General features: G+C 32.2%; 1 protein-coding gene across 4 annotated transcripts in view; it reads right to left on the bottom strand.

The window, feature by feature from the left end:
- The window catches only part of LOC127702997 (neural cell adhesion molecule 2-like), a 94134-nt gene that overhangs the window by 59463 nt on the left and 11242 nt on the right, over positions 1–23429 (bottom strand). For all 4 annotated transcript variants that reach the window (XM_052207359.1, XM_052207361.1, XM_052207362.1 and 1 more), the window contains exons 2-3: positions 3790–3949; positions 1395–1534 (exon numbers count right to left, since the gene is read on the bottom strand). In XM_052207359.1, coding sequence (XP_052063319.1) covers positions 1395–1534; positions 3790–3949 — 300 coding nt within the window. The remainder of the gene's footprint in view (positions 1–1394; positions 1535–3789; positions 3950–23429) is intronic.

The raw sequence follows: 23429 nt of genomic DNA, 5'->3' as shown, positions 1-23429 counted from the left end.
TTCTCAGATAAAGGAAAAGAAATGAGTAGGAGAAAAGCGAACTAAAAGATTGCCAAAAAAGTACAGATACTTTTATTTCAAATTGCAATTCAAAAACCTGTTCAGACTTTTTTCCTTCTTAAAAATTGGCAACAAAAATTTTGATTTATTACTACTGAATTTATAATCGATCAATGACTTTGTTGGTTTTTTTTAAGCATAAATAATTGAATGATGAGCTGTGTGAGAAAAACCTTAAGAGACCACATTCAATGTTAAAAAGACCAACTTAACAAAAGTGATTAATGGTGAGTCCGGTAAACACCAATTTCTTACAAAGATGTTTTCAGAATTTTTATATGACTCAGACGATTTCCAGTTTGTAGTGTTTGAAAAAAAATAGCTTCACACCAATTATTGAATATTCATTGTTTTGAAAGAAGACAAACATGTCAAAATGTTTGGTGCATACACTTAAAAATATTACAAAAAACATTTTATGAGTACAATGGAATCATCAGATCAGTAGTTGCACATGATTAATAACCTATTCTTATTAAATTCTCCATTGATAAATTTAGAAATTGTTTAAAAGCTTAGGTTCCAACTCCCTTAGATAAAGTTGATTTTATATGGATTTGACTATTCTTTTTAGACAAAGTTGATTTTATATGAATTTGACTATTCTTTTTAGACAATGGATTTGACAATTCTTTTTAGACAAAGTTGATTTTATATGGATTTGACTATTCTTTTTAGACAAAGTTGATTTTATATGGATTTGACTATTCTTTTTAGACAAAGTTGATTTTATATGGATTTGACTATTCTTTTTTGGTGTCTTTTGGTCTAATAGTTCCTGACGTGTCTAAATATTCATCAAACCTGGTTTTATATTATTTGAGGTCTGAGCATTCCTGATTAAAGTAAATCAAGAAAAGTGCTTCAGACTCACAAATTTATTAAGTGTTATTTTCATTCACTAGCACTGGCTTAATACTGCTGACTGCTATTTCAAGAGGATATCATGAGCTCGGTAGTAAGCGCTTCAGTACTGATTTGATTTATAACATACTGTTATTTAATTCTCCATTAATAACTTTAGATATTGTTAGGAACTATTAATGGTTCCATCTCCCTCAGGCAAAAGTTTACATTTATAGATGAATTTAAGTATTCTTTTCAGTCTCATTTGGTCATATAGCTGCTCACACACATTTATATGTATTTATCATCCTTGCTTTTCAAATGTTTGAGTTTAAGAGCGTTCCTGATGAAGATAAATCCAGAAAAGAGCTTTGGATGCACAAAATGTTATTAAGTGTCGTTTGTAAATTCTGCAAATGCAAATTTAACTGTCATATATCCTAAAATACTTGCAGTATACATACTAAGAACATGATAAAAATAGTTACTTTTGGTTTTCACTACGATATGAGCAGACTGTAGTTGGCCATTAATAAATCCCGTACAGTTGTAGCTACCAGCATCATCTTCCTGGACATCATTCAACAGTAACTTTAAATCTGTTGCAGATTGACTCAAAACAAAAATTCTGAAGAAAAAAATTTGTTTGAAATTCAACAACTAACTTTTTTTCCAAAGGTACTGATATTTATGAACTTAAAAAAAAAAAATGTTGTTAAACGGTGATCCTAAGTTTTGTAGTTTTAATGATTGGTTCTGTCAAGAAAACCAAATGACAATTTTATTTTGTGAATACATAGCTTGTGGTTTGCCATCAAACAATAAAAATTTATAGCTTGCTGTTTTGTGTGAGCCAATGCTCCATGTTGAAGGCCGTACCTTGACCTATAATGGTTTACTTTTATAAATTGTAACTTGGATGGAGAGTTGTCTCATTGGCACTCATACCACATCTTCCTATATCTATAACAAAAATACTGAATTCAAAGAGGGGAAGTCCATAAAAACTGACAAAATTAAATGCTATCAATCAACGATACAAGTAAAAAACAAATGCCACATTCCTGACTTGGTACAGGAATTTTTAAAAAGACAATGGTGGGTTAAACACTCAAGTAGCCACCTTGTAAAATATACTGGTATGTAAATCTTTTCCAATGATCATATCATATACAGATATTTATATATATAAAGATTTTACTACAAGTAGCACTTATACTTACTATTATCAATGATCAATGTTAATGAGGTTAAAAAAAGGTCTTTTATAGCCGACTATACAGTATGGGTTTTTCTCATTGTTGAAGGCTGTATGGTTGCCTATAATTGCTTACATCCACTTTATTTGAACTTTGGTGGATAGTTGTTTCATTGGCAATCGTACCTCATCTCCTTATTTTTATATTAAGGTCAGATGAACCTTGCCAGACAGACATGATCACATTACAATCATTCCATACACCAAAAATAGCTAACCTACAGCTTAAATAAACAGACCTACCGATGAAAACTTAACATTGACCAATGAACCAAGAAAATAAGGTCAAAGTCAGATAAACCCTACCAGACAGACATGTACACCTTACAATCATTCAATACACCAAATTCAGTTGACCCATTGCTTATAGTACATGTATCTGAGAAACAGACTTAACCCATGCGAGACAAAAAACCACCTTGACGCGAAGCCTATTTAAGTATCTTGGATTTTAGACATAGTAATATTATAACCAAGTTTAGACTAAGTCCCCACCAACTTCTTATAGAAACTGAGCTATGAAAAAGGAAAATAAATGAACTGTTAGTTCCACTGAAAAGAGAAGATAGATTATGCACTCATTGTACATCATCTAAAGTTGAGAATGAGATCTGCTTGAATATCCTCTCTATGACAATGAACGACAAAAAAAAAGACTACTGAAATTGGTCAATTATGTCAAGACTATTAATTGTTGAACAATTGAGAAAAATTTCATTGGGTCTTCTCTAATGAAGACAAAACCATTTTATGTATACTTTCAAATTTTATGCAAACAAACTAAGGAATAAGAAACAAAGACATGCATTAATATATGTTATCATATTATTTTTGTAAACATTTGTATTCTGACATCATACAAAGAATCTAAATTGTACTTAACCTTTTCAATGTAGTTATTCAAATAATATCATGTGTCAGAACATAGCTTGTCTATTGCTATCTTCATTTGGGTCATTCTATCTTATTGCATGTATGTACATGTATCTTTATGCCCCACAAGGGCTCCAAATCTGACATATGCATGTTTTATGTTTATGTTTAATATACAGATTCTCTATAAACATGCAGCATGGGTATGTTTATTTAAAGAGTTGTTCTAATATGTACAGCTTTGTACAATAATGATTATTATGTTTATGTACAGCTTTGTATATTGTTATGTTTATGTACAGCTTTGTATATTGTTATGTTTATGTACATACATCTTTCTACATTGTTCTGTTATTGTACATCTTTCTACATCATTATGTTTATGTACAGCTTTGTACAGTGTTATGTTTATGTACAGCTTTGCAGTGTTATGTTTATGTACATCTTTGTACAGTGTTATGTTTATGTACATCTTTGTACATTGTTATGTTTATGTACATCTTTGTACATTGATATGTTCATGTACAGCTTTGTACATTGCTGTTTATGTACATCTTTGTACAGTGTTATTTTTATGTACATCTTTGTACATTGTTATGTTTATGTACAGCTTTGAACATTATTATGTTTATTTACATTTTTGTACATTGCAATGTTTTAAGTACAGCTTTCTATATTGTTATGTTAATGTACAGCTTTGTACATAGCTGTTTATGTACAGCTTTGTATACAAATCTGTGTCTAAGTCCTACCTCCCACTGGTCGTGACTATGCTCCCTCTGTTGTCATACCATTTCAGATCAGGATTTTCTCCATTGGCGACGCCGGAGACAACCTTACATGCTATCACTTTTCTATCACCCCCATTTGCTACCAATGGATTATCACCCTCTATAATAATATTTTGAGCATCTGAAATTAAAAACGACAACAGAATTTTAAACATATGCATTCTACTAATATACTAATACTAATTTGTTAAATTGAATTATTTTTATCACAATGGAGTCATAATTTTTATTATCAGCAGACCATATGATAATTAACCTTTTTCTTTTATCCCGTTCTTCAACTTGCATTGCAAAACCTGCAAGTGAAGCCAAAGTCATTTAAACACTTGAAGGGAAGCTATAGTAGCACTAGCAAATTAATAACTAGATCATTATTTGGGGTCCAACATCTTTGAAATAGTGCTTTTCCAAACAGATTGAATGTACTCACGATACCAAATCTGGGTCAGAAAACATATAATGCTAATTACATATAAATTATCAATGCTGTATAAAGTCAAGTATTGAAAATATGTAATCAGAATGTATAGCTTAAACTTTCAAAAAAATAACTTCAATTCATAAAAATTTATGATTCAATAGCTTCCTTGAAGTGGAAACCTTGTATCAAAAAATTCTGATGCATATTACTAAGAACAGTGGGGGATCCAGAAATTTTCGTAAAGGGGGGGGGGGGGGGTGACACTGACTACCTAAGAGGGGGCAGTCATGTCATGCTTCAGTGATTCCCTATATAATCAACCAAATTTTTCCCACAAAAGGGGGGCCCAGGCTCCCTGGAAAACAATCTTAAACTGCCTCTGAAGAAAGTCCTTGAAAATCAACTGGCAGACAAACACTTAATATCCAGGTTGTGCTAGAATGATGCTACATAGAAATAGAAAGTTCACACTTGAAAGACATGGTAGCTTTTGTCCTTGTAGAATTTGATTAGTACATATGAACAGGATTTTTCAAGAACTTTTCTGTCTACACTTTGGTATATATCCAGCTAGTTGCTCAGGGATTCAAATTATGAGGGGCCAGGTACCTGACAACCTCTAAAATCTAGCAATGGCTAGCCTTCTAAAAAATATTTTGAACAGGACTCCATCTGCATACAACATTTTTTACATGTTCTGCTTAAGCAGTTATATTGGTGGACTCTTTTCAAAAAAGGCTAGGTTTTGCTTCTGATTATGAGTTCTCACTGCTATATTGGTGAGCTCTCTTCAAAAGAGACTATATTGTGCTACTGATTATGATTTCTCACTGCTATATTGGTGAGCTCTCTTCAAAACAGGCTCAAGTTTTGCTACTGATTATAATTTCTCACTGCTATATTTGTGAGCTTTCTTCAAAACAGGCTCAAGTTTTGCTACTGATTATAATTTCTCACTGCTATATTTGTGAGCTCTCTTCAAAACAGGCTCAAGTTTTGCTACTGATTATAATTTCTCACTGCTATATTTGTGAGCTCTCTTCAAAAGAGACTATATATTGTGCTATTTATTATGATTTCTCGTTGCTATATTGGCAACAACAATAAAAGGTAAAGTTCCATCACTGGTTTAATCAGATACCAGGGTAGCAGAATTAATAGAACACAGCTGTGCTTAGAGAAAACCAAACGACTATTGATTTCTTTTCAAATTTAATTCATACACTGAAAATACATATGTGACTCAAGGGACGACCTTTGGAAAACGATTATGCTTTCTATTCTAATTTGAAATCGACATCCAATCAATTATATTTAGAATGCTTGTAGTTAAGTGATACAATAAGAATTAAATGAAAATAACATTCAATATCTTTCTGTTGACTTGAGGCTTTTAACGCAAGTGGTATCTCTCACTTTGCCTGCAAATATACCCTAAGCACACCGCATGTAGTCTACAAGTTAGTAATTAGTGAACTCTTGATGTCTAAAACTCGTAACTGTTAATTTTGGTGTTTTTTTCTTCAGATATAAAAGTAAAAACAAATTATATGCTAACCTTTCTTTATTCTACATTGGCTAGAGGTATAGAGGGAGGGTTGAGATCTCACAAAACATGTTTAACCCCGCCGCATTTTTGCGCCTGTCCCAAGTCAGGAGCATCTGGCCTTTGTTAGTCTTGTATGTTTTTTTTTAATTTTAGTTCCTTTATATGTTTTGTGTGACTTCCATTTTCACTGAACCAGTACATAATTTTATTTAGGGGCCAGCTGAGCTGCTGAGGACCACCTCCGGGTGCGGGATTTTCTCGCTGCGTTGAAGACCCATTGGTGGCCTTCGGCTGTTGTCTGCTCTTTGATCGGGTTGTTGTCTCTTTGACATATTCCCCATTTCCATTCTCAATTTTATTCAAGTTGTCATAGACATTTTGGCCTAACAGGCCTTTGTCATGGAAAACTTTTAATATTGTACAACATAGTTGAGAAATTCCCTTCATCAGCATCAGCAAAGAAAAGCAACATGACAAGTTGCAGAAACAGTCATGTGAAACAAAAATACCTGAGGGGACATGATTAACTTTACAACTGTTCACTTTTGAACAGTAAAAATCTAAAAAGGGCAACTTCTATAAATTTAGATGAAATTTTGAATCTCTTACAAAAAAGTTTAATTTTTTTAAATATATTTGTGTTAAAGACTTTTGCAACAATATGATAGTGAAGACTGCAAATGAAGAATATTTATTTCTACCTATAAAAGCATTTTTTAAATTAGAACATGGTGTAATTAGAAAATTATTTTTAGGCCAAATTTGGGTTTTGTTTTTAATTAAAAATATTCCATTTTATGAAGAAAATGTCTAAAAATAATTAACAAACAACAATTAACTCTAAAAATTAGAGACATCAGAAATACTTTTTTCAATTATCCTGCAACTCTAAGTATACCCAAAATCATAAACACAAGGTATCATAACAATGAATGCAATCAAAAACTAAAAATTAATAGTAAAAAATCTCATTTTTTGTTTTTAAGGTCTCATAGAGTTTCTGTCTCATTGACTATGTGTCACATTTACTTTTATTTATATAAAACAATTATCTTTAATTACTGCGATCTTCCCTATCACTGTTTCTGGTAATTATAAGTAAAAGAATATATAAACAGACAATTTATCAATTACCATCTCTTATTGCTATAACAGAAGATTTTAAGAGGAAGCAGAATGCTGATTCAAGAGCTATTATTGGCTAAACCACAACTTTGATATACTATTGGAAAAATAGTGAAACCTACAATGTTGATGTCACCTAACGATGGATGGCTTTTCAGTTGCCTTTCCAGGAGTAATGGCTGTGCTTAAATAGTGTTTTTTTTTTACTACAAATAATTATTGAAACTGTAGCAGATGACAGAAACATTCGAATGTTTAATTATTTCAAACTTTTAAAATTTAAAACAAATTTGACAGATTTATCAAGAATAAATGATTTTTTAAAATGGTTTTAATTTCATGTTGGGACATAATTATTCTTAAGTGACAATCTGCTTCTGACGCAGTGGTGTTATGCCCAGCGTTACAGGAATAAAACAAGATGTGGGTTTACACCAATGAGACAGCAAACCAATGACTAAATAACCAAAAAAATCTCGAGTGCAACATACAGCTTTCAACAATAGACAGGGCTCTTCAATCAATTCAAGCTCCAAATCCATCTGAGTCTAAAAATGTCCTGAGAAGAGCTCAAGCTTACAATTTTCATGTTAAAATACATTTTTTTCTATTTGAATTTATAAAGGATGAATTACAGTATATATAGTGTAACTAGATACTCTGCATTAAATTAAAAGCACACCAATAGATTGATCATCCAGATAGATTTTCGCTTCAAGAAGCTAATGAAGTGGTAAACTTAACCTTCGATATATATAGTCAATCGATATCACCACCTAATATACACCAGCAGCCATCAATGGAACTTGCGTCTTGTATTGATTATTCACTTTCTGCTCAGGACTGTTTAATTCTTCCTCCGATATTTTAACACATCTCGGGAGGAAAATCAAAAAGATAAAATCACTATTGTCTAAATCAAGTCAGTCAGCCATACAGCTTGGAAATGGGTGCTTACATAACACTTTTAAATATATCAATAATATATGGAAGAATTCTACTTTTGCTTCCTTTACCATGATCATCAAAAGAATTCTTTGTTTTTCTAATTTTCCCTTCAGATCAAAGTCACCCTTCTGTAATTTCATTGTATTTCAACATGCCTGATGTTTTTAAATTCCAGAAACAACATGTTATTTAAAGAATTTCACAATGCCATGCAAAAAATTATAAAAATTTGTTTGGGGGAATTTGACATTATGACATTTGTATATACATTGTATATGGATAATTGTACTGCTACATTTTAACAGTACACACATTGTCGCAAGGCATTTCAATAGACTACATGTATTTCATATTAACGACTTTTGACTCCAGAGTATATAATTTTTTGACAGGTTACCCTTCTACGTGGTAGGACATTCTGGTACTCGGTTAGGTAAGAGCAACTTAAGGAAGTAAAATTAAGCTTACAATCAGTTCAATTTGGGGAAACAATTATTTGTTTGCCATTGTTTTTTTCGTGTATATATAGAAAACATAAAACAGTTAATTTTCCCCCAAATTGCACATTTTGTAAGCTTGAGTTTACTTCTTTTAGTTGCTATTACTTGAACCGCTACCAGAATGTCCTATTACAGAGTAGGTTACCTAATGAAAAATTTCATACTCCGGAGTCAGCAGTCGGTAATATTTAAATAGTCATCTTGCTGATGATGTGGTTGATTTCTGGGAATATGTCCAAGGTGATTCATTCTGAAATATCTACCTCTATCTTCAATAACAATTTATGACAGAGTTTTCTTTCCATATCTTTTTGAATAGCAGTTCACTCAACTACACCGAGAGTGATTTTTACATTTTGTACCTAATCATCTTGTGTATACTGTATCATTGTGACACATACAATCTATGATATGTACAAAAACAGATGAACCGATAATGTTTAACAAACAATCATTTTAAGCTGTCAAGTTTAGAGTTAATGTACTAATAATATGTCTCAATACCAATAATATAATATAAATATACTGTTCATACAATGTTCTGGTTTGAATGTGTCCAATTCATTTCTCTCGCAAATGAATCAATATAACTGCAGGAGCACATTATTATGAAACAAGCAGATGGACCACAATCTAAATGATGTTCAATTTGTCTGACCCTAATCAGTCCTAGGGGTAACCCGAATAATTCAGTCGTTATATTCCACTGCTCTACGATGGCTACATTAACGCCTGAAGGCCTAGTCAATGAAAAATCGTCAAAAAATCATTCGGAATTCTCTCGGGATTTACCTATCTTGATAACATTTAGCTATTAGCTGATTGGCTCTCTCTCACAGAGAGCACCAATCAAAATCCTGGATTCGTGACGCGTTTTTATCGTATAAAGAGTTCAGGCCCTCGCGAGTGGGAGAGTCGATCACGGGGAGGGACTGAATCATTGGGGTTATCCTAGGGGGCAAGTTTTCTTAAAGCATGGCAGACAATATGCCACTATTTGAATTGTGTGTGTAACATGTACATTGTATTTTACACAAATTGTGTGCTGTTAACAGAGAATCTGATACATACCAAACCATGCTAGAGCCCTATCCATAAACAAGCAGGGAATGAATCTCAACCTTAGAAATGATAGATTGTTGTTATTTATTACATTACATTAAAAGATGCTTAAACATTTAAGGCACACTTATTTAATATGAAACATTGTGAACAGTATCTTACATACATGGCAAATATATACGACTTGGCTTGTATCAGAGAGATAAAACAGTCCCCCCATTACTTTTAAAAAGAACATGGTTCTTAAAACCCATAAAAACAAATGCCTGCATTAGTGAATTTACAATAATATAATTATTATGCCCTTTAGTACCTAGTGCCTCCGAGCTCTGTCATCATGTGCATTAGTATATCTTAGATATTATGATATTCTATTGTCAGAAACATTAACCATGTTCAGATCATGGACATTTTGTCATGTTTAGATTACCAATACAGGTGCTGCAATAAGTGCAAACACTCTTTTCAATAATATCTTTCACAATGTAATATTTCCCTCCACTTAAAACTCTGCAATATTTTTACAGATAAGAACTCTTTACAGCCATGTCAATAGATCAAGTGAGTTTTTGTTGCCCTCAAGATGCCTATTTGTGTCATTGGGTTGCCATCTCATTGACATATACCTCCTTTTATTCATATTCTGATGTTAACTTCTTCTAGCTTTGCCTATAAAAACCACTTTTTGTTTTATTCATGAAGCCCTCTCCCTTAAAATTTCAAATAGCATCCTGTTTGTGAGAAAATTCTAAAATTGCATGCATCTTATATTTGAAATCTTAGTCGGCAGGCAAATAATAACTTTATCATAAAACCTAAACTAACTTAACTCTGATTGATTCAGAGTAAAAAGTAAACCCACAAGTGTATCCTGATGCTGATCTGAACTGGAAGGAGACGCTATTATCATTATAAATTACTTTCTTTACTTACCGTAACTTGATTGAAGTTTCAAAGAGTGCTAATTAATAAGTGATTGTTGTAATAGCTGTAATTTGTCAATCTTTCTAAAAAAAAACTTGATGGAAAAACTACATAGCCACTTATAAATGGAGGCAATCAATGCCATTAAATAGGAGGAAAGATACTCCTTCAAAATAAATCCATAATAAAAAAAATACTTTCATATTTCACGAAGTTTTAGAGTTTCTTTTAAGTAATTGAAAGTTCTGTGATTAGGACTTAATAAGTCTGGAAATCATGACAAAGGGACTCATCATTTTAACAAGTAGTAATATATTTAACACTCCCCCTCCCCCCTCATGTGCTCTATGTAGTTGTTCTAATGACATCCTAGAAAACAGATGTTAGTTGATGCACTTGAACATATTACCTTAGATGTATTTGGCAAACCTTTCAGAATTTTAGGCCTTCAATGCTCTCCAACTTGGTACTTTATTTGGCCTTTCAACCCCTTTTTGTTTCAAGCAATACTGATGAGTCGTAAATAAAATGCATGTTTGCCGTACAAATATTTAAGCCTGGTATCTCTGATGAGTTTTTTTTTTGGATGGGCATCTTGTGTTCTAAAATTAAAGAATCATATTTTGATTCCAACTTCCAGAATTTTATTTACACACATTAAAATTAAAGTGTTAAAACAAATAGCATCCTTGTAATGCTTAAGTTAAGGAGCCCGCCAGAGAACATTGCTTAAGACCAGAAAAATAACCTATTCAATGTACATACATGTAGTATATGTAGATAATTGACATTTGTATATTTATTTGTTTATTTATCATATAAACAAATTATATTGCAGTAATACAACACAAACAAATTACTGATAACACAAATAACTTGTAGAATCATATTGTTACAACAAAAACGCATATTAACCAGTAACCTCAACAGTAGTTCCTGCTGTCAGATCTTTGGTGGTCTCTTTTAAAAAATTCTATTCATTTAAATATAATTAAGACACACAGCGAGCTTGCCATATGGGTTGGGCTTTTCTCAATTCTTCCTCTCCATATGTTGACCTTAGAAATGCACACAAAGAGAAATATTAGACCACAACCAAACAATATGTTGAACCAAAGATTCTTGAAGTCATGTATAGTCTTCAATGATAGATAATGTCCATACATGGTATGCTCTAAATCGGAAAGTCTAGACATGCTGTGGATGATTCAAACCTACTAATTCCAAGTATCAATAAACGGTTTCAACCCATACTGATGTTCCTGGGACTGTAATACATTAAAAAAATACTTTTGTTCCCACAAGCAAAAACAGAATAAGATGCCCAATAGTTAAAATATGTTATAAATTATGTATTTTCAAATATGTTATAAATTATGTATTTTTAAATATGTTATAAATTATGTATTGCTACATGTATCGTATATTGTACATGATTGGCTAAAAGTATTGAATTAACACATTTCTGTGTTAAGCTGTACAATAAACCATGTTCCTCAGCTAATAATATCACACATAATAATATTACGTAATTCACAGGAATGCATCAACAATTTTATAATATTTATACTAATCAATAAATTGAACATAAATATTTTCTTATCATCATAAAAAGACAAATACAATGTAAGGAAAAAAATCTTAAAAACATCTTGCCATGACTTAACAGACCATCTGCCCTCAATTTGCATAAATGTTATTTTTAACAAAGAAAGATGAAATATAAGTGATGCCCAATGAACCCATTTGTTCATTGAACATCAACAGATGCAAGGATCAGACCTTTAACTGATTAAACTTAATAATGATGAGAAAATCAATTTTAGAATCATTGTTATAATGAGTCATATGCTTCCAATCATAATCTATCTACTGATTCATGACTACACTTCACTAGTTTTCAATTTTTAATGATAACAGCTTTTAAAAAAATACTCTATAGGTAATAGAGCATATATATAATGTACACAAAATGTAGATAAATGAAACCAATATTTCCTCATTCAACAAACAAGATGTCTTTTAGAAGTATGATAGTGTATTTTTGATCATAGAAGGTATTGCAACATACAAGATGTTATAACTTCAAACTACTTTTAGAAGTACGATATTGTATTTCAATCATAGAAGGTTTTGCAACATCCAATGCAAGATGTCATAATTTCAAACCACTTTTAGAAGTACGATATTGTATTTCGATTATAGGTTAAGCAACAGACAAGATGTCATTATTTCGATTACAGAAGGTATTGCAAGACAAGATGACATAATTTTAAACTACTTTTAAAAGTATGATATACTATTTAGATTATAAGAGTTATATCAGGTAACAAATAAAACATACTAGTTTTATCTATACTGAATGATTTTTATAGTTCTCAAGGAAGTCATCTGAGTGAACCTGTTGTTGACTTTTTAAATTCAAATACTATTTGACCCCGTTCTCTATACATATACATGTAGCTTTCCCACACCTCCTTTATATTCAAAAATACAACTCCTGTACTTCAAATAATTTTCCCATATCTGCAACTCAAATATAAATTTGATCTAAATGTGTATTGAAGGATCTTGAAGCCATTACCAACTTTAAACCCCTACCCTTTTGAAATTCCCAAACTGGAATTTTCTGAGTAAACAACAATGCTGTAAAGAAGCTTTGCAAGACAGATTTATTTACGAGAATTCATTGTACATAAAGAACATGCAACATTTGAATCAATACATCTGTAGCATCCATAGGAGAAATCAGATACTCTTTATTCTATTGGAATACATTTTTGTAATGCACTACAAATGTAGTTTTCAAATTAATGGGAGAGACAAAGTCAGACGCTAATGTACCCTCCCTTTTTATCAGACAATAATTACTGCTGTTTCAGAATCTTAATGCGTTCTGGGTAAAATTTTCACAAATCTACGGGACACCAAAGTGTCGTGATTGTCATACGTCATTTTTGGGTACCAACAAAGTAATTACCCAGAATCCTTTAGATTGTGAAATAGCTAATTTCTGCAAAAATATAAGCTTTCTGAACAAAAATTATTAATATTTCAATTTCTATTGTTTTTTAAGAATCAAGACAATGTCAAGTACTCCACACTTTTCAAGGACATAAATTCAATACATTTTCAAGGATGCTCTTATAATTGATATAGATCTATCACTTGAGTTATTTCAATTTAACAAATGGCTCGAAAGTGTGCAAAGTCTGCATTCATTCTTAACTATAATTTTTGTTTACAAATAACTGTACATGTGATCATACTGAAATAAAACATAACTATATGACATTTATATTGGCAAGAATATTAAATTATATTCATTTATTACATAATTTTAATATTTATACAGTATTTTCTCTGGGAGTGCAATATACTCAGAACTTCAAAAACAACATTTAAGGGATTTCTAGGCAATCTAAAAATAAATAAAGGCAAAATGTTTCCCAAACTAAAAATATTCTTTTTTTCAGTCACAGTTCAAATTTTCAAATTTTCCATCCCAGCTATACCCCACTAATTAATTGACTGTTTGTGATATTTGTCACTTTACATCAAATAAACAATCACTAAAGTCCAATGATAAAGTTACTTTGGTCCCATGAATCAAATACATCTAACATTCATTTGATTGAATGGCACAAGTCAAAATTTTAGACCTTTGGAATCACAGTCATTCAAAATGATTCAGATATCCTACAGACATACCAATATATATTTGTCAACTCTACAGGTACATGTACAATAACATGAAAAAGAAATCCCCTGTCATGATGACCAGTCTACTTTAGTTGGGAGCTAAATAACCTTTTAAATGAAGATTTCCTAATACCTTCCTTTTGCTTTCCAACATTATATTGACTATCAAAATACAATAAGCAGTTGTACATGCTATAATAACTGACAACTTCATGTCAAAAGTTAGTTTGTTTACTCAATTTACACTTTTCAAGCTGACATGTTGTTTTAGCTGCATGTTTTCTCACTGGATGAGAAATTATAAATATATTATTACATTTTTTGTAATTCATATTGTTTAGTGGGGTATCTGGCAAGACAGAGAATAGAAAAATAAACTATTCAAGTGGTGTAGTAGTCAAGATTGCTCTGATGTCTAAATGCATTTTTGTGGAAATGCTGGGGCCATGGAACATCAGAGCTTAGCCCATATAGAAAACACAGAAATTGATGGCCCAGACTTGGGGCAAAAGTGTTTCTAGAAAATGTAATGGATTGATAGTCAAGCAGGTCAACCATACATAAATTCTACTCTTATTCATGTCCCCCCCCCCCCCCCCCCCCAATTAACATTTACATCTTAATCTGTAGCAAAAACCAAAGCTATCTTCCCCTCAAAATTGATTTCAAAGTTTTATATGATGTCCTACAATCCCAGCAATTCCCTGCAAAAGGCTTTCAGAGCAATTTCAGACCAGCATGAGCTCTTATAAGGTAAATAAAAATCCATACTTTCTTCACTCTGTAACCACAATGATTAAGTCATTTCTTATCCTCAATTATACATCATTTGTAAATTATGCTTTAAGTTATTTGATTTATGCGTGCAAACTCATATTGTCTTACTTTAATTATTTCTATAAAAAAAATGAGGTAAAGCTATCATAACAGAAACAGTATTGAAAAGGCCAAATAAAGTTACATGAAGTTGAAAGAAATTGAGGATCCATAATTTGGAAGAGAGGCGAAGAATATCAAAGGGACATTCAAACTCGTAAGTCGAAAATAAACTGACAATGCCATGGCTAAAAAAAAAAGACAAACAGACAAACAACATAGAAAACCAAAGACTGAGTAAGGTTTTGCCAAATACAGCTAAGGTAATCCTATTCCTGGGGTAAAACAAGAGTGCTACCGCTGAAATGTCTCGCCTTCTTTACTAACCATTGATTTTATGTTAATAGTCCTAAATACAAAGCTTCACTACAAGTAACATAAACTTAACATGATCCAAGAAAATGAGGTCAAGGTCAGATAAACCAAACGAGAAATACATGTACACCTTACAATCATTCAATAAACCAAACATAGTTGACCTATTGCTTATTGTTTCTAAGAAACAGTCTTAAACAAGAAAACGTAACATTGACCAATGAACCATGAAAATGAGGTCAAGGTCAGATGAACCATGCCACACAGACATGTACACCTTACAATCAATTTAGGCATTAAATATAGTTGACCTATTGCTTATAGTATCTAAGAAACAAACTTAACCATGAAAACTTAACATTGACCAATGAACCATGAAAATGAGGTCAAGGTCAGATGATACCTGCCAGACAGACAAAAACACCTTACAATCCTTCCATACATCAAATATAGTTGATCTATTGCTTATAGTTGAAGAAAAACAGACCAAAACACAACAAGAGTGCACACGCTGAAATGTCTCGCCTTCTTTACTAATCATTTATATTATGTTGATAGTCCTAAATATAAAGATTTATTACAACTGTCACATAAACTTAACATTAACCAAGTAAACTAAACATTGACCAATGAACCATGAAAATGAGGTCAAGGTCAGATGAACCATGCTAGGCAGGTATGTACAGCTAACAATTCTTCCATACAACAAATATAGTTGACCTATTGTTTATAGTTTAAGAAAAACAGACCAAAACACAAAAACTTAACACTGAGCAATGAACCTTGAAAATGAGGTCAAGGTCAAATGAAACCTGCCTGACTGACATATAGATCATAAAATATTTCCATACACCAAATATAGTTGAACTATTGCATATAGTATTAGAAAAAAAGACCAAAAATCAAAAACTTAACTTTGACCACCGATCCATGAAAATGAGGTCAAGGTCAGATGACACCTGCCAGCTAGACATGTACACCTTACAATCATTCCATACACCAAATATAGTAGACCTATTGCATACAGTATAAGAAAAAAAGACCAAAACTCAAAAACTTAACTTTGACCACTGATCCATGAAAATGAGGTCAAGGTCAGATGACACCTGCCAGCTAGACATGTACACCTTACAATCATTCCATACACCATTTATAGTTGACCTATTGCATATAGTATTAGAAAAAAAGACCAAAACTCAAAAACTTAACTTTGACCACTGAACCATGAAAATGAGGTCAAGGTCAGATGACACCTACTAGTTGGACATGTACACCTTACAATCATTCCATATACCAAATATAGTAGACCTACTGCTTATAGTATCTGATATATGGACTTGACCACGAAAACTTAACCTGGTTCACTGATCCATGAAATGAGGTCGAGGTCAAATGAAAATTGTCTGACGGGCATGAGGACCTTGCAAGGTACGCACATACTAAATATAGTTATCCTATTACTCATAATAAGAAAGAAATTAACATTACAAAAAATGTTGACTTTTTTTTCAAGTAGTCACTGAACCATGAAAATGAGGTCAAGGACATTGGACATATGACAGATGGAAACTTCGTAACATAAGGCATCTATATACAAAGTATGAAGCATCCAGGTCTTCTAGCTTCTAAAATATAAAGCTTTTAAGAAGTTAGCTAACGCCGCCGCCGGATCACTATCCCTATGTCGAGCTTTCTGCGACAAAAGTCGCAGGCTCGACAAAAACTTAACACTGAGAAAGGAACTGTGAAAATGAGGTCAAGGTCAAATAAAACCTGTGAGACTGACAAGTACATCATAAAATATTTCCATACACCATTTATAGTTGACCAATTGCATATAATATTAGAAAAAAAGACCAAAACTCAAAAACATAACTTTGACCACTGAACCATGAAAATGAGGTCAAGGTCAGATGACACCTACTAGTTGGACATGTACACCTTACAATCATTCCATATACCAAATATAGTAGACCTACTGTTTATAGTATCTGATATATGGACTTGACCACGAAAATTTAACCTTGTTCACTGATCCATGAAATGAGGTCGAGGTCAAATGAAAATTGTCTGACGGGCATGAGGACCTTGCAAGGTATGCACATACTAAATATAGTTATCCTATTACTCATAATAAGAAAGAAATTAACATTACAAAAAATGTTGACTTTTTTTTCAAGTAGTCACTGAACCATGAAAATGAGGTCAAGGACAATGGACATATGACAGACGAAAACTTCGTAACATAAGGCATCTATATACAAAGTATGAAGCATCCAGGTCTTCTAGCTTCTAAAATATAAAGCTTTTAAGAAGTAAGCTAACGCCGCCCCCGGATCACTATCCCTATGTCGAGCTTTCTGCGACAAAAGTCGCAGGCTCGACAAAAAATCCTTATTATTTTGAAAAATTCACAGTTTCGTAAACATATAATTCATAAATATGACCTTACCAATTAATAGCACTTTTTAAGCTCGCATAAGGGTCAGGTGAACATCTTAGCATAAAAAGACAAAATGACCTGATAATAAAATCTTTTAAGTACTAGCAAGTGTGTACAAGAAATTAACTTTTAAAATTAGCTTTTCACCCAACTATTTTTCAAGCATTTTTAAGTACCTGATTTTTAAGTACCAAGAACTTGCATGGTTTTTAAGGACCTAATCAAGATCTACATTACATTCAATAATAAAAATTACGTAATACACTCAAGGGTTAATTATATTCAAATTTTTTGGTTATATTCTTCTAGTTGTTCCATGTACATTTGTACATATATTCAATGTATAAATGCATGTACAAAAAAAAAAAATATGATGATAGAGTTTGATGCAACAGCCAACAGGACTTTAAAGCTAATAACACAAAAGTCTATAGGTTTTGAAAAACAGCAGGTTTACTAGATCCTTAACATGACAGAGACAGTCCAGACTATAATAAAAAGAATTATAAAGTTATAGTGTTCAAAATGATTTAAGAACTGGTTGGTCATCTCTACATTGACGGTCACAAACACTGGCAACAAAAAGCATTTTTCAAATGCCCCGTTTTTTGTACAGCCATTTTTTGAGTGTCAATCTCATAAAAGTTTACCCAAAATAAACTGCAGCATATTCTAACTAGTTTGACAAATTAGCAGTGAAAAGTCTTATTCTATTTTTCTTCGACTAAAAGACCACTATAAAGGATTTCACACAAATTATTTTTTTTTCAAAATGAACTTTAGATTAATTAGCTATTGCCGGTGGTATGTTATTTTCTTCCACCAGAAGATCAATATAGATGATATAAATGATAGGAAATCTAACAACGGTTTCACACAATTACTTTAACAATCAGACTCCCACAGTATAACAACTTTTTCAGTCTATATTAATGTAATTTACAGATATACCACGCCAAAGCACATCCAAACATTCCTGACTGTTTCTGACATTTTCATCGACCTATCTTCAAAAACAGTCTGTTGAAATATATACTGCTGTACCTTATAGGAAATTGTCTTGTGACGAGACATGTATCAATTGTATCTTGGATAGTATCTATGTAATGGTCTCAAGTAACACTGACTTTATCTATTTCAAGATTCTTCATTGTTCTGACTAATGGGCTGGGTATGTTTAAATGTTGTCTATAGTACTGAGGGTTTAATGTGATTTATGAACTAAATCACATTTACATCTGATCATAACTTACATTAGATGTTTTACAGACAGTGGACCTAACTAATCAATTTCTACCAAATTTGCAACGATTTTCACAACTCAAAAGTACAATGTATAGAACCAGTCTAATTTACAAACACATATTAAAAGATCATAAACATATATTGACCAACGATATCAAATGGTATTTTCAGACAGTGGACCAAACTAATCAATTTCATCCAAATTTGCAACGATTTTCACAGCTCAAAGTATAGAACCAGAGTAATTCACAAACACAACTATATCCAAAGGTCAATGAACACAATTTGAAGTTCTGTTAATTTGTTATCTTTTTATATCAAAGGTCAAATGAAGTATCAAATGTAAGGACAAGTCATGAGCTATGTTTTGTGTATAATAAGGAATATTGTACATATAAAATGATGATGTTACACACAGAAATAGATTCAACCAATAAACGGAAAAAACAAATATGACAGACAGCAACCAATGACAACCACTTAATAACAGGCTGCTGGCTTGGGACAGACACATACAGAATGTGGCAGGGTTTAACATGTAACAGCACAAAACAAGAATAGTCTGTATAAATCAGTTTGAAAGGGCTTAAATCATCAGATCAGCAAGAAGCATAGAAAACAAATTACAATAAAATGCTCCGCAGGGCGTAGCTTGATACGACCGCAGAGGTCGAACCCTGAACAGTTGGGGCAAGTATGGACACAACATTCAAGCTTGATACAGCTCTGAATTTGGATTGTGATTAAATATTTGACACAGCATAGCTTTCTGACACAGAATGAATGTGGTCTAAGAACTTAAAAATTTTAAATTGGACATTCACCTATTATGGTCCAATATCCAAAATCTAAATACATGGTTAGATTCCAAGAATTCAATTTTTGATGAAATCAAACAAAGTTTAATTTTGGACCCTTTTGACCTCAATGTGGACAAAGTTGATAATGGGGCCCAAAAATCAAAAATCTAAATACATGGTTAGATTTAGCATATCAAAGAACCCCATATATTCAATTTTTGTTGAAATCAAACAAAGTTTAATTTTGGACCCCGATTTGGACCAACTTGAAAACTGGGCCCATAATCAAAAATCTAAATACATGTTTAGATTCAGCATATCAAAGAACCCTAAGAATTCAATTTTTGTTAAAATCAAATAAGTTTAATTTTGGACCCTTTGGACCTTAATGTAGACCAATTCGAAAACGGAACCAAAAATTAAGAATCTAAATACACGGTTAGATTCGGCATATCAAAGAACCCCAATAATTCAATTTTTGATGAAATCAAACAAAGTTTAATTTTGGACCCTTTGGACCTCAATGTGGACCAATTTAAAAACAGGGCCCAAAATCCAAAAACTTAATACACGGTTAGAATCAGCATATTAAAGAACCCCAAGAATTCAAGAATAAAACCCCATTGAAATTGGTCAAGAAATAAGCAATTTATACGAAGTATCTTCTTTTGCACAATACTGTGCAATTGAATATTTCTTGCTATTGCGCAATACTGTACAATTGACAATTTCTTGCTATTGCGCAATATTGTGCTATTGGATAATTCTTGCTATTGCACAATACTGTGCAATTGAAGATTTCTTGCTATTGCGCAATACTGTGCAATTGAAGATTTCTTGCTATTGTGCAATACTGTGCAATTGAAAATTTCTTGCTATTGCACAATACTTATTATATAATAATTTACACATCCAGTTTGGTGTGTATCTCCTGCCATATCATTATTATTTGCTTTTAAATATAAAACAGAAATAACCAACTTAAAATGGAAAATTTTAAAAGAAAAAAAAAAGGAAAAAAAAAAAAAATCCCCCCCCCCAATTTTTTGAACCCCCTTATGATTTATCACCCCCAAACTCAATTCCAGCCTTCCCTTTGTGGTATGGTACCTTGCAGTACAATTTCAGAGAGATCCATACACTTGAACACAAGTTACTGTCTGGAAACTAGAAAAATGCTTATTTTTGGCCCCTTTTTGGCCCCTTATTCCTAAACTTTTTGGGCAATTACCCCAAAACTCAATTCCAGCTTTCCCTTTGTGATATGGAACCTTGTAGTACAATTTCAGAAAGATCCATACACTTACACACAAGTTATTATCATGAAACTAGAAAAATGCTTGTTTTTTGCCCCTTTTTTTGCCCCTAATTCTTATATTTTGAGGCAATTACCCCCAAAATCAATCCCAGCATTCCCTGCGTGATATGGAACCTTGTGGTACAATTTTAGAGAGATCCATACACTTGAACACAAGTTATTGTCTGGAAACTAGAAAAATGCTTATTTTTGGCCCCTTTTTGGCCCCTTATTCCTAAATGTTTTGGGCAATTACCCCCAAACTCAATTCCAGCTTTCCCTTTGTGATATGGAACCTTGTAGTACAATTTCAGAAAGATCCATACACTTACACACAAGTTATTGTCATGAAACTAGAAAAATGCTTGTTTTTTTCCCCTTTTTTGGCCCCTAATTCCTAATATTTTGAGGCAATTACCCCCAAAATCAATCCCAGCATTCCCTGTGTGATATGGAACCTTGTGGTACAATGTCAGAGAGATCCATACACTAACACACAAGTTATGTCTGGAAGCTACAAAAATACTTATTTTTGGCCCCTTTTTGGCCCCTAATTCCTTAACTGTTGGTACCATAACCCCCAAAATCAATCCCAACCTTCCTTTTGTGATATTGAACCTTATGGTAAAATTTCATAGAGATCCATTCCCTTAAACTAAAGTTAGAGTGCGAAAACCAATGTGTCTTCGGACGACGACAACGACGACGACGACGCCAACGTCATACCAATATACGATTTGCGGTCGTATAAAAAGACAAAAGAAACAACATACTTATCTAAGACTAAAAAGTGCTTGGAGGTACTGAAAGCTAGTTTAAAGCCATTTTCAACTAATAAATAAACTATATTCTCCCAAACTAACATTCCTATATCAGTAAATTTGTACTTTCTCTAGTTTTTGATTTTTAACTGTCCTATGATTGATGGAAAATCTTTAGAAGTTCATTTCCTTTCACATGTTCCATGACATTTGCACATTTATTGGTACTATAAGCTTTTTAGACAGAACATTTAAGATTCCCTTTCATTTGATAGATATGCATGAAAGTAATATGTCTTCATCATTCCAGATTTTTTGGTTGTTAATGCCAATAAATATATCTTTGTTATGATCTCATGGTCATTAGCTTTCATCAAGTCTTATAAGAGATCAGATAACACATAGATCAAGATGTTTATTTTGACCACCCATTTATTTTATGGTTGAAAATCTGTAATCTAAGAAATAACTAACCAAAGTTCACACCATTTCTCACCAATTTTAAAAAAACAAGAATGTGTCCATAGTGCACGGATGCCCCACTCCCACTATCATTTTCTATATTCAGTGGACCTTGAAATTGGGGTCAAAACTCTAATCTGGCATTAAAATTAGAAAGATCATATCATAGGTAGCATGTGTACTAAGTTTCAAGTTGATTGGACTTCAACTTCATCAAAAACTACCTTGACCAAAAACTTTAACCTGAAGCGGAACAGACAGACGGACCAACAGACGCACAGACCGAAAAACATAATGCCCCTCTACTATCGTAGGTGGGGCATAAAAATGATTGGGAAAATCCATTTAACAATTTAAAAAAAAACATAAGACTTGACACCACCGCAAACTGTATCAAGCACCAGTCCAAGAATCAGTAATCTAGATTTCTTTTCTGGCTTTAAGTTAAACAAGTTTTCTGGGTACACAATTAAATTTGGTTCAGATTGCATGATAGACAAACAGGCGCTATGTATGTTTTTTGTAGTAATCAAACTATTATTTAGTATCTCAAATATAAGTAATTGATAAAAATTCAAACATATTTAATGGCATGATAATAAAATTACAGAAAGCCTGTTTTTCAAATCATATCAAAAATAGAATTCAATTTAGTGTGTTAGGTTACATTTAAGTTTCACAAGGGTGTCTTTTAGGATATAATTAACAGATGACAACCTGCAAACTTTCGAAAAAAAGAATTATCAGTCATTTAACTATTTTGATTATAAACAGTTTATTAGTTTTAGTATATATCAGGACACCATGTGGTTTAATTGGCACTGGAACTGATACAATTCACCTTTTATACTATCATATTATACTTTATGTGTTTCATCTCACTCCATCCAAGTCTTAAAGTACTGTAAGGGGAGTTCATAACCTTCGATCAAATGTTGTATAATGTCCAAGAATCTTTACTACAGCAAACCAGTAAAACAGTAAACTTCAGTATACTGAACAATTAAACATTGTGGATTCTTAATAAAATAGTGCTGACTTGCTTAAGATGTGATAAACCTACATTGCTTGAAGTGAAGGTGTCTTTATTATTAACTAATTTAATAAATACCAAAATAATGGACAGAAATAACTTGACAATGTTCTTTTCACAATGAAATTAATGCCATGA

Source organism: Mytilus californianus, unplaced genomic scaffold (assembly GCF_021869535.1).
Source record: "Mytilus californianus isolate M0D057914Y unplaced genomic scaffold, xbMytCali1.0.p SCAF_5, whole genome shotgun sequence".
Lineage (NCBI taxonomy): Eukaryota > Metazoa > Mollusca > Bivalvia > Mytilida > Mytilidae > Mytilus > Mytilus californianus.
Note: the sequence above shows the minus strand (reverse complement) of the source record. Positions and strands in the feature narration are given on the sequence as shown.